Raw genomic sequence first — 12,527 nt, 5'->3', positions numbered from 1 at the left:
GTATCGTTCTTCTGATAAAAAATCCTTAAGCATTGGTTTGAAACCAGGGAAAAAATATAACGACGTTAAGTGTCTTTTAACGTATGTCAATTAAGACAAAAACAGTTGAAAGTTGGAACCGCCGGTAGTGATTTTTAAAGTTGAGATTATTATCGGCTAATAAACAAAAATTGTGATTATTTTTTTTCAATTTGCCTATTATTATTATTATTATTATTATTATTATTTATTTTACTCCATAGACCCAAATAAAGACACGATTAGTTTTATTATTATTTCAATTCAATTCTCCAGAAGTCCCTTGTCGATCGATCCGATTCGACAAACCAAATCCTCTTTTGCTTTGCTGGATCTAGTCTAGTCATAGAAGATCTGGTTACCAATCAATCACTTGCGATCGATCTAATTTCATTCATTCGATGGATCAATTCGATGCGTATTTTCGGCGAGCGGATTTGGATGGTGACGGGAGAATAAGTGGACTGGAAGCTGTTGCCTTCTTCCAAGGATCTAATTTGCCTAAACCCGTCCTTGCTCAGGTTCTTTATTTCTGTTGATTTGACTGAATTTTGGCTAGTTAATTAGGGTATGTAGGAACCCTAGGTAGATTGATAAATTAAGTTGTCTGGTATTCTGGAACTTGATAGGTGTGGCTGGGTACGGATTAGCGATTAATCATATTGGAATTTTTATATGTAGTTTTTTCAAAAGTATATATATATAGTTTCGGGATCAAATACATTTTATGCTTAACATGAAAACAGTGAGAACCGATTTGCTGTTATTATTAGGTTTGTTTTTTATAATTGTTTGCTTTTATTTTTTGTTCGTATATGCTGTTTTATTATTAGTTTTTTTTTCTTATGCTGTTATTATTTTGGTGCTGATGTTGATTCTTTTGTTGTTATTATTAGTTTTTTTTTGTTATTACAAAACATTGCTTATGTAGATTGATATTGTTTCCTACGTTTTCATTTTTGGTATATTGGTATCGTTTCCTACGTTCTCATGTTAAGATTATTTTGTACATGAACCTTCCCCTATATATATATATATATAGTGAAAACCTAGGTAGATAAATTCAGTTGATTAGTGTTGTGGAACTTGATAGGCGCTAGTCAGCAGGCGGATTGAAATTTTTAAATATAAACAATTAAATGTAAACATAACAAATCAATGAGAAAAACCAATAACTGGGGCTTGGTTTTTTTGATTTTGCCTGCAGAATGCGGCCAAAGTCAAAAGCGCACTGAGTCGCGCCGGGTCATATTTATGCTTTAGAATGCTGTACCACATGCTTTTTTTAGGTTGTACATCTAGGTAGTTTCTATGCTAAATCCTGTGTAAAGCTTATTTATAGGTAAGTCTTGGGTAGGGGATGCTAAACACCTATGAGATCTATATGCTTTTTTTAATAAAAATCTTGCGCTTTGCATGCGAAAATCGGTGTGCTTTTTCCTTTTCGGTATTGAATCTGTATTTGTTTGTGATTTTGACAGATTGTTGAATATAAGGGAGAATTGTGTGGTTGTGTTATGTGTTGATTTTGACTGAATATTGATTTGGTAGCATATATAGGAACCCTAAGTAGATGAATTAATTTGTCCAATGCTGTAGAACTTGCCAGGGGCTAGTCGGGCGGTAGGGTATAGATTAGCGATTAATCAGATTCGAACTTTTATATGTAAGTTTAAAGATTATATTAGTGAAACAGGATCATGAGGGAACTAGAGAACTCCATAATACGTATATGCAGTATATGTACTCTTCGTGAGAGAACTAGAAAACTTTATACTACATATATGCAGTATATACTGCTGCATATAGACATATAGTGTGGAGTTCGTAGTTTGTTCACGAAGAGCGTATTCTCTGATTTTCCCTTGTAATTATATACATGATTTTGAAAAATTACATATAAAAGTTCACATAAGTACTTCAGAGTTTACATGGTATAGTTCAAAAATCAACAAATAAATATAAGCCTAACAAATCAATGAGAAAAACCAATAACTGGGGTATTTGGGTTAACGGGTTAAAACCAAGGTTTGATTGTTTTTAAAAAAAGTCCGATTTGGGCTGACTAGCGATTAGTTGCACCGATTAGCTGAAAATTAATCTGTAACCCACTGATTAATCGACAATTAAGTCCGATTTTTACAACACTGCGGTTACCTATAGAGGAAGGCAGAAGTACCAAGAAGTATCATTGGATTAGCTGGTTACTGGTTGCCATATTATGTCCCAAAACTATTGTGAATTGTTGGTATTGTTGATTTGAACGAACATAGAAAAAGGCTCTATTTGGCGACTGTAACAAGTGCTTCTTACCCTGGTTTGTTATGTACTGGATGTAGTTCTTGTTTACCTAGGACCATCAAACACATGGTCAGAAGGGCATTATTCCATTTTTTTGGATGTTTTGATAATTGCCATTGATATAGCAAGTTAAGATGAATTCGAAATGATATATGGTAGCTTCCTATGAAAATTTGTAACTTTACGCAATTACCTGTAAGTAAAAATATTTTTCTGTTTAGTATAACTTCTAGAGTACTTTTAACAATGCTTCAAAGGTGACTCTTTTGGACCAATGCCTATAATATGTAGTAATCACAATTCACAATTAACCAGGTACTTCTTTTTGAGTTCCACCAACAAACGAAAATTTGCAATTTTAACGAAATAACTAAAAATTAGTATCATTGCAACTTCCATGTGGTGGAGGATATTCCTGAATGATAAGTTATAAACTATATAGTTTTAAACTTATAGCATCAATCATCAAGCTTTTTGTAGTTTAAAATGTTGATTTAACCATGGAAGTCAAAATCTGATAGGAATCATGCTCTAGTTCTAGTCTAAATGTCATTTGTCTATTTTGGGAGGGGGTCAACCGCAACTTATATTTCTATAAATAGGTATCAATAACTAATAGGGAGAGGAGAGTATGTTTATGTTTAAGATGGTATTGCCATGGCTCCTGCATATGCAGTGAGAGAGGGCTAGGCCCTGAAATTTCTTGTACCTTTTCCTTTTATGTTTTCGTAATACAATTGTTCCTTTGTTTTCCTTATTCTATTCTCTAAACTCATTTAATCACAATCATAATATATCAAACCCTATTAAAATCAGACTTTAGGCTTATTATGTACAGAAAAGCATATAAAGTCAAAACTGGACTTGGGGCTTTTAATTTACAATTTTGTTGAAAACCTTATTTTCAAACTGACTAATATTTAGGATTACATTGTTTACAAAAGCTAAACAGTAAACGTAATGATTTAACCTTTGGGCAGTGTTGTATTAACGTATATTACTTGCTTGCAGATATGGCAGCATGCTGATCAAAACCGTACCGGCTTTCTTGGCCGTCAAGAGTTCTATAATGCTCTTAAGCTTGTTACGGTGGCACAAAGTAAACGAGAACTAACAGCTGATATTGTAAAGGCTGCATTATACGGGCCTGCTTCTGCTAAAATCCCTCCTCCACAGATAAACCTTACAGCACTTGCATCACCTCAGCCTAGTCCACTTGCCCAACGCCCCCCTACACAGCAACCTGGAGTTGCCAGTTCAGCGGGCCCACTTTCTTCTACACAGCAGCCCGGGGTTATTAGTTCAATGGGCCCACGTTCTCCTACACAGCAGCCCAATCCAATGGGCCCACGGCCTCCAACACAGCAGCCCGGGGTTGTCAATTCAATGGGCCAACAAACTTTTGGCATAAGATCACAAGTGCCTTCGGTGGCCCAGCCGGGACCACCTTCCTCAGCACAGTATTTTACACCACAAGGAAATCAAACAATGAGGCCGCCAGCTCAAATCGGTCTGGTGGGTCTCGGTGTATCAAACCCGAACGTTTCAAGTGATTGGCTTGGGGCCCGAGGTGTTAGGGCTCCTGTAGCTTCATCACAGGTCCCTAATAGTGCAATCAGCTTTACTTCACCATCTTTCCCGACACCTAGACCGTCAGTTGGAGGAAATGGAACTGTTTCTGACCCGATATTTGGAGGTGACGTGTTTTCTGCTTCTCAAACATCATCCAAGCTGCTTACATCTTCAATGCCTGCTCAATCTGCAGGCATTCCACCTGCAAGTGTTCCTGTGAGCTCTTTGGCCCAGACGTCAGCAAAGATTGACCCGCTTGGTGCATTGAGTGCTTTTACTAGGCAGCCTACAGGGGCTCCGGTACAGTCCGCAACACCAACACCAACAGCAACACCTGTTCCTAGACCAAGTCAACAAGGCCCGGTTCAAAATCTTCAAGGCGCAACTCAGGCTCCCAATCTGTCACAACCTCAGTGGCCCAAAATGACAAGGGCCGGTGTCAATAAGTATATGAAAGTGTTCATGGAAGTTGACTCTGACAGAGATGGGAAGATTACTGGTGAACAGGCACGCAGTTTATTTTTAAGTTGGAGGCTACCAAGAGGTATGTGCAAACTCTTAGTTCTTAGGCATGTAAATGAACCAAACGTTAGTGAACCGTTCGAACGGAAGCTCGTTTATATAATAAACGAAAGAACATGATCAAACTGATTTGTTTATTTAATTTTAAGTAGTTTTAGCTTGGGTGTGTTTGTTCATCCATGTGTAGTTGCGTTCGTTTGTGAACTGTTTGTTTATAGTTTATACTTTTAACAAACATAAATGAACACGTTCTTTTTCTTAATGAATGAACACGAACAAGAAAACCCTGTTTGTTTAGTTTGTGTTCGATCATTTATTCGGTAAAGTTTAAACGAACGCTAACATGCTCTGTTCATGTTTGTTTCGTTTGTTTACATGCCTATATATTTCAAGCCTTAATAGTCTCTTTGGTGTAACTTGTATTTGATAATGAGTTTCGTTTTAATAATATTCTTTTACAGAAATTTTGAAACAGGTTTGGGACTTGTCTGATCAAGATAATGATAGTATGCTTTCATTGAGGGAGTTCTGCATAGCTTTGTATTTGATGGAGAGGCACCGAGAAGGCCACAATCTTCCGCCAACACTTCCGAGCAACGTCTTGCTTGATGAAACTCTCTTGTCTCTAGCGGGCCCTCCCTCTAGACCTCCATCTGCTGGTTGGGGAGCTACTCCTGGTATTAACTAGCAACACCATTCCTAATATTTGATTGTGGTTCTCTTAAAAGTAACTATTTGTAAATACTTTAAAATTGCATTAAGGCACTATATTACGTTAAAAACTTAAAAAGATTGCTTCAAAGTTAATTGATGAAGACAAGTGCTTAATCTTTTCCCTCAAACGTAGTTCTTATTGTTATCTAGGCCTGTAAACGAACCAAACATTCAGTGAACCGTTCGTGAAGACGTGAACTGTTTGGCAGGAAGTTCATTTAGTTAACACTTTAATGAATGAACATGAACACATGTCTCGTTCGTTCATTTATGCTTGCTCATTTACACTTGTTTATGTTCGTATTGTTGGGTTCGTAGGCCTTGTTGGCCCGGTTTATTATATGAAGTCAAAAGAGGAGACGGGTGTGGGCGGTCGGGCCCAAGCCCGGCCCGGTTTAGATTTCTTGCATAATAATTTACTAACCCTAGTTCAGTCTCTATATAAACAACATTATGTACTTGTAATATTTGTCACTCAATAAAGATATACCTAGTTGCCACCCGTGGACGTAGGTCAGTTTAGATCGAACCACGTTAAATCCTCGTGTTCGTTTACTGCTTTCGTGTGTGTGTTCAGTTTCGTGTGTGCGTTTAATCCTAACAAGTGGTATCAGAGCTTAGGTTCAGATCACGCGAAGAACACGTTGAACCAGCCGAGTCGCCGCCAAACCATCCAGCCGCCGCCACCCTACTGCGCTAGGGTTCCGCCGCCGCTACAGTACCGCCGCCGCCGCTACAGTACGCCGCCGCCGCTACAGTACCACGCCGCTACAGTACGCCGCCGCCGCTACAGTACCGCGCCGCTGCTACAGTACCGCCGCCGCTGATTAGGGTTCCGCAGCTGCTGGTTCGTTTTTTCTGATCAGTTTCGGTTTAGCAAAGTACGAGCTAAGAACAGTTGAATCGATTCCTATTTTCATTGAAGAACAGTTTTAAGTCAGAAGAAGCGTTAAAGAAACGGAGGACCAGTGCCAACCGCGTTTGCAGGTTTATCGTTTCAGTTTAAAGTTTTGGTTTCTGATTTTCAGCTCGATATTCCGCTGCGTATAAATAGGTTGATTTTTTTAACAGAGTTCAGTAGAACAGTCGTTAAGTTCAGGCTCGTGTTGCTGTGTCTGTCTCTGTTTTTTATCCAGTTTTTCGTTTTAGTCATTGTCATGGCAGAAGACGGAAAGGTTTCGATACAGAAGTTTGACGGACAGAAGTTCGGTTGGTGGAAGATGCAGATTGAGGCACTACTTTGTCAGAAAGACTTGGATGTAGTGCTTGAGGATGAAAAACCAGAAAAGATGTCAGAAGCAGATTGGAAGAAGTTAGACAAGAAAGCTAGGGCTTGTATTACATTGTCGTTGTCGGAAGATGTGGCATTTAACGTCATGAAAGAAACCACAGCACGTGGTATGATGGAGGCGCTATCCAACATGTATGAGAAGCCTTCGGCAGCGAATAAAGTCTATCTTATCCGAGAGCTAGTGACAACAAGAATGAAAGAGGGTGGGTCAGTTACAACTCATATCAATAATCTTAATTCGATCTTGTCCCGCTTAGTGTCAGTTGACATTAAGTTTGATGATGAAGTTCAAGGCCTCTTGTTATTATCCTCTTTGCCCGACAGTTGGTCGCAAACAGTGACTGCAGTTTGTAGTTCGTCTACAAATATTACTTTCGATGGGATTCGAGATCTGATTCTGGGAGAAGATTCAAGACGCAGAAGTTCAGGTGAATCATCAGGCAATATGCTAGTCACAGAAGGTAGAGGTAGGGGAAAACAGCGAGGCAGTGGGAGCAGGAAGAGGAGTCAGTCTAAGACTCGTAAGGATATTGAATGTTGGGGTTGTAAAGAGAAAGGACACTTCAGGAATCAGTGTCCGAATGGTAAGAAAGAGGTGAACGTTACAGAAGACGACACAGATGACGGGGTCAGTAGTGATGAGGCTTTGGTTTGTAGTGTTGAGAGTAGCGTTGATGCTTGGGTGATGGATTCTGGTGCATCGTTTCATGCCACTCACTGTAGTGAAACGATGAAGAATCTTAAATTTGGGGATTTTGGAAAGGTTCGACTAGCGAATGATGATATTTTAGAGGTTACGGGTATGGGAGACGTTGATTTGATAACTTCAGCCGGTACTTCTTGGACTTTGAAAGACGTGAGGGTTATTCCAAGTTTGAAGAAACGTTTGATTTCAGTTGGGCAGTTGGATGACCAAGGGCACGATGTTAAGTTCGGGAATGGGCAGTGGAAAGTAGTCAAAGGGAATCTCGTGGTTGCTCGTGGCAAGAAAATGGGTTCGTTGTATATGGTCGATATGTCACCGAAAGGAGTGGATCCAGTTTTGGTGAAAGACAAAGTCCGGTTCACAGAATCTCGTGGGCAGAAGAAGGTTCGTTTTGCAAGTAACAAACCCAGAGCCAAAGTGAAGATTCAGGATGAACGAGCTAGGAAGGTTAAATCAGTTGGGGGACATCGTGACAGTGGGAGCACAGGTCGTGTTTCAGTTACAGTTCCAGGTCAACAGTGGATTAAGAAAACCAGTATTCCAGCTGTAAAAGTCTCTCCAATGAATTACTTGCTGAATATGGAGAGTGTTTGTTCTCAGGTTATCTCAGGATCCGGTAGTTCGTTACAGTGGGAGCCGGTAGGGACAGAGAACGGGTCAGGGGCAGTTTCAGCCATGACTGACGTGTTGGAGCTCCGGGGAGCTTCAACGGGCCTTCAGGTTAATTGATGAGAAGGCGGTGGCAACTAAAAGAAGTTTAATGTTCAGATTACAGAAGTACAATCAGGAGTGCAGACGAGAGTACTCAAGGCCTCCGAGTGGGAGATTGTTGGGTTCGTAGGCCTTGTTGGCCCGGTTTATTATATGAAGTCAAAAGAGGAGACGGGTGTGGGCGGTCGGGCCCAAGCCCGGCCCGGTTTAGATTTCTTGCATAATAATTTACTAACCCTAGTTCAGTCTCTATATAAACAACATTATGTACTTGTAATATTTGTCACTCAATAAAGATATACCTAGTTGCCACCCGTGGACGTAGGTCAGTTTAGACCGAACCACGTTAAATCCTCGTGTTCGTTTACTGCTTTCGTGTGTGTGTTCAGTTTCGTGTGTGCGTTTAATCCTAACACGTATGTTTACGCTTGTTTATGTTTTTTCATTTACGACCATTTATGCTCGTTAGTTTACGTGAGTTTTAAGTCCGTTTGTTTATAGTTTAAATTTTTTGGACCCACCACACATTATTCTAGTTTTATTAAGTTATTGGGCTTGTCATATAGACGTTCATGTTCATTTTAAATTGGTGTTCGCGCATCATCTATGTTCAATTATGTTTGTTTATGTTTGTGAACTGTTAGTTTATGCTTTTAACAAACGAGCATAAATAACACGTACACGCTAATTTTTTTATCGAACAAACACGGGCTAGAAAACCCCTTTTGTTTATTTGTTTGTGTTTGATCGTTTGTTCGGTTAAGGTAAAATAAACGAATACGTTCCGTTCGTGTTTATTTGGTTCGTTTACAAGCCTAACGCTTTCTTGTCTTCAGGTTCTGCGCCCCTGCAGCAGCAAGGTATGCCTGGTGGTCAACCAATGCCTCACGGACCTCCTCGTGGCGCCCAACCATTGCAATTTAATCAACCGAAAGGACCCGCACCCTCCATGGATGCAGGCCACCTCACCAATGGTGGTGATCAAACTACTTCTCGCTCAGTTTCGCGAGATGCAGCTGAAGCAGAAAAGGTGGTAAACTTCTCTTCTTTCATGATAAGTCTGAAATTTATTTACTGTCTGTTCAATCTCAGTATATTATTATTTTATGCACGCCACATATTTTATATGATTTAGAATGTTAATTGTTGGTGATTGTTTTCATTTTTGTTTAAAGGCTGAGGATAAGCTGATTGTGGATTCTAGAGAAAAGATAGCATTCTATAGAAACAAAATGCAAGATCTTGTGAGTACCGATCGTTATCTTTTTCTATTTTTTATTTTCTTATATTTGCAATTTATGCTATAAACTTGCTTGCAATATATAGCAAACACTAATCATGATATACATCCATGTAGCCTAAATGTATGCATATCAAAATGAATGAACAAGAAGAACAGTTAAACGAATGGGGTTTTCTTTGTTTATGTCATGTCATGTTTGTTTATGTTATTGCGTTAATAATATAAACGAACAGTTCATGAACACAAACGAATGAATATACTTGAACATAGATGAACGGATGTTATCGAACATAGCTAGGCAAATATTAATTAAAAGTAAATGTGGATATCAATCTATTTGGCCTAAAAAATTAATAAAACTAGACTAAATTCTAATGGGCATAGGCAATTTAAATGAATAAAAAAAACGTAAACTAACGAACATAAATGAACGAATGTACAAGAGCATAAACAAACGGACAAATGAACACATAAAACATGTCTTCATGTCTGTTTGTTTAATTTAATGAACAAAAGATTGTGTTCAGATTTTGTTAATCGCGCTCGTTTATTTAATCAACGAACTTCCCTCCAAACGGCTCAATGAAAGTTCGGTTTGTTTATAGGCCTACATACATTAATCTCAACGTGAATAATTGAATATGTATGCTACTATGTGTATATTGTGTATTCATATATGTATGCGAGATATGCGATTTTCCTCATTTGCATATTGTTTTTCTTATATGTTATCAGGTGTTATACAAAAGCAGATTTGATAACCGCCTTAATGAGATTACAGAGCGTGCCATAGCTGATAAACGTGAGGTAATCTTGAGATTAGCACCCATGTCTATTTATATTTTTTGGTTTTCTTTTTTATTTTTCGTTTCATTTGAAATAATGCACCATTTATTTCAGGCAGAGTTGCTTGCCAAGAAATATGAAGAGAAATATAAACAAGTGGCAGAAGTTGCTTCTAAGTTAACCATTGAGGAAGCCTCTTTCCGTGATATTCAGGTATTTTCTTACACTATACAAAAATATGTCCGGGTCTAACTGGAAGTTGCTGACTTTCTGTAAAATTCAGTTTAACATTTTTGTTTACTTTGATAGGAGAGAAAGATGGAGTTGAATCAGGCACTTGTGAAAATGGAACAGGGTGGCAGTGCTGATGGTATCCTTCAAGTAAGCTTGACTTTTTTTTTTCCTTTACTAAGTTTAATAAATAATAAATATTGAGTATATTCTTGGCTGTTTAGGTTCGTGCTGATCGTATACAATCAGATCTTGAGGAACTACTGAAGGCTTTAGCAGAACGTTGCAAGAAGCATGGAATCAATGTCAAATCAACTGCAATTATTGAACTTCCACAAGGTGTTATTTTCCATCATCTCATACTATTTAATTATTTATATGCATTTATATGTATTATGATAATCAAAATCTTTTTTTGTTTATATAGGTTGGCAGCCTGGAGTTCCGGAGATATCAGCTGTGTGGGATGAAGATTGGGATAAATTTGAAGATGAAGGTATTTTTTATGATTTTGTCATAGTTACATACATAATAATAGTCATTATGTTAATATATTATAGTATATTATCAGATGTAATTAAATTATTTTATGGCAGGATTCCAATTTGATGTTGCAAATGCGAAGTCGACACCTCACCCTGAAACCTCGTCTCAGATGGATGACCATTCCCAAGATTCATATTCAAATGCTGATGCAAAGTCAGAGAAGCGATATGACGCTGACTCAGCATATGCACATAGTGAAGATGAGTCCGCAAAAAGTCCAGCTGAAAGTCCCACAGCACAAAAGATATTTGAAAGTCCAACCAAGGAGGATTCTTTTGGGAAGAACTTTGATGCAGAAACCGAAAGGTACCTAATGATCTTTATGTTTCATATGCTGCACGAGTTGTACTATGTGCAATACAATTTGTACCTTCTAAACTGTAATCTTTTGTATAATTAGGGGCTTTGATGACCAAGGATGGGGTACTTTTGACAACAACGATGACGTGGATTCTGTATGGGGATTCAATGACACCACTAAGGTGAGTTGACGTTTTACATCTTTTTTATTAAACTTTGTGAAATGACTATTATGCCCTTGCAAATAACCAGGATACTGAACACGAGAAGCATGGAGAGAGTTACTTCTTTGACAAAAACAGCTTCACTGCAAGTCCAAGACAAACCAACTCCCCACAAGGCAATAGCTTCTTCCAAACCAAAAGCCCATTCGGGTTCGATGACTCGGTCCCGGGCTCACCTGCTTCCAGAGCCGCCACCTCACCACGTTACAGTATGGGCGCAACCGAGAATTCCTTCTTTGATAACTTCTCACGCTACGATTCATTTAGTGCCACTGATCGTGGTTCTCCGAAACAAGATAACAGCTTTTCAAGGTTTGACTCCATGAGCACCACCACACAGGATAATAGCTTCTTGAGATTCGACTCCATGAGCAGCACCACACATGATGATAATAATAATTTCTCGAGGTTTGACTCGATGAGCAGCACCTCTCGAGACCGTAGCTTTGCAAGGTTTGATTCCATGAATAGCAGTGTAGGGGGGTTTGACCATGGTCAAACCTACTCGTTTGATGACCCCAGGTCGAGTGAACCGTTTAAAGTGTCGTCGGACAGTCAAAGCAGGAAAAATGAATCTGACAAATGGGCGTTTTAGTTTGGTGTTTGGTGATGTAATTTTGTATTTTTTTACCGGCTTGATGATAGTTGTGCTTGTATCGTTTGTTTCTTCTTCGACTCCATTCATGGAAAGCCTACAATATTCTCTTTGGTATATTTTTTACTAGAATTATTTTATTTTATTTTTGGATTGTGATTGTTATATAATAATATTGTTTTGATTTGGGTTTACTGATTATGTTGGTTGCAATAAATGCCTGCAAAAGTAGTTTGTTCTGATTCAATTTTGGTCACACCAAGTCTGTTAGATTGATACTTTTTTTTATTAGAAAGAACTGAATTTGGCTGGCTTGTGGTTTTATTTGGTTTAGTTATGTACTTATATAGGGTTTGAATGATCTAGATTCTAGTATGAGGTTGAATAACTTTTAATTACAAGAACCCTTGAAATGAAATCATCTTTTTTATTTGAAGATAAATAGATAACAAATTTAGAGACACTAATATTTTGTCGTTTGAATAAGGGAATAATTTCAAAATCAACCCAACCAATTATTTCAACAAGAATGGGTCATAATTGTCACCTAAACAAGAAACCACCTTGGGATTAGATTACACGAGTTGCACTACATCGAATAACATTACAAGTAAAAGACCCGGTGATCACAGCCACTGAAAACACTCGAATATGAAGAACAAAATGGGATGAACAGACGCATATGGTTACAAGTAAAAACATGCGGTTATTACTTTATTGGCTATTTATAATGTGTTGTTTAGTAATTTTTATAGTTTTTTTAAAAG

At 38.3% G+C, this 12,527-nt stretch overlaps 1 protein-coding gene across 1 annotated transcript; it reads left to right on the top strand.

The window, feature by feature from the left end:
* Positions 1-419: 419 nt before the first annotated feature.
* On the top strand, positions 420-11,761 carry LOC143625325 (uncharacterized). Its single transcript, XM_077095691.1, has 13 exons — positions 420-539; positions 3,331-4,435; positions 4,875-5,090; positions 8,672-8,868; positions 9,011-9,079; positions 9,814-9,885; positions 9,979-10,077; positions 10,174-10,245; positions 10,320-10,434; positions 10,523-10,591; positions 10,692-10,947; positions 11,042-11,123; positions 11,194-11,761. Exons 1-13 carry the CDS (start codon positions 420-422, stop codon positions 11,758-11,760), a joined length of 3,039 nt encoding a protein of 1,012 aa, XP_076951806.1. The 3' UTR covers position 11,761.
* The last annotated feature ends 766 nt before the right edge of the window (positions 11,762-12,527 follow it).

Source organism: Bidens hawaiensis, unplaced genomic scaffold (assembly GCF_021521415.1).
Source record: "Bidens hawaiensis isolate Kalapana, Puna unplaced genomic scaffold, B.hawaiensis_p1.1 tig00004101_1, whole genome shotgun sequence".
Taxonomy (NCBI): domain Eukaryota; kingdom Viridiplantae; phylum Streptophyta; class Magnoliopsida; order Asterales; family Asteraceae; genus Bidens; species Bidens hawaiensis.
Note: the sequence above shows the minus strand (reverse complement) of the source record. Positions and strands in the feature narration are given on the sequence as shown.

Excerpts from the sequence above, each read along its gene's own strand:
- LOC143625325 (XM_077095691.1), top strand. The coding sequence starts at position 420 with ATGGATCAATTCGATGCGTATTTTCGGCGAGCGGATTTGGATGGTGAC. Across the intron at positions 9,080-9,813 it reads GAAACAAAATGCAAGATCTT|GTGTTATACAAAAGCAGATT; the intron begins GTGAGTACCGAT and ends ATATGTTATCAG. Across the intron at positions 10,078-10,173 it reads CCTCTTTCCGTGATATTCAG|GAGAGAAAGATGGAGTTGAA; the intron begins GTATTTTCTTAC and ends TTACTTTGATAG.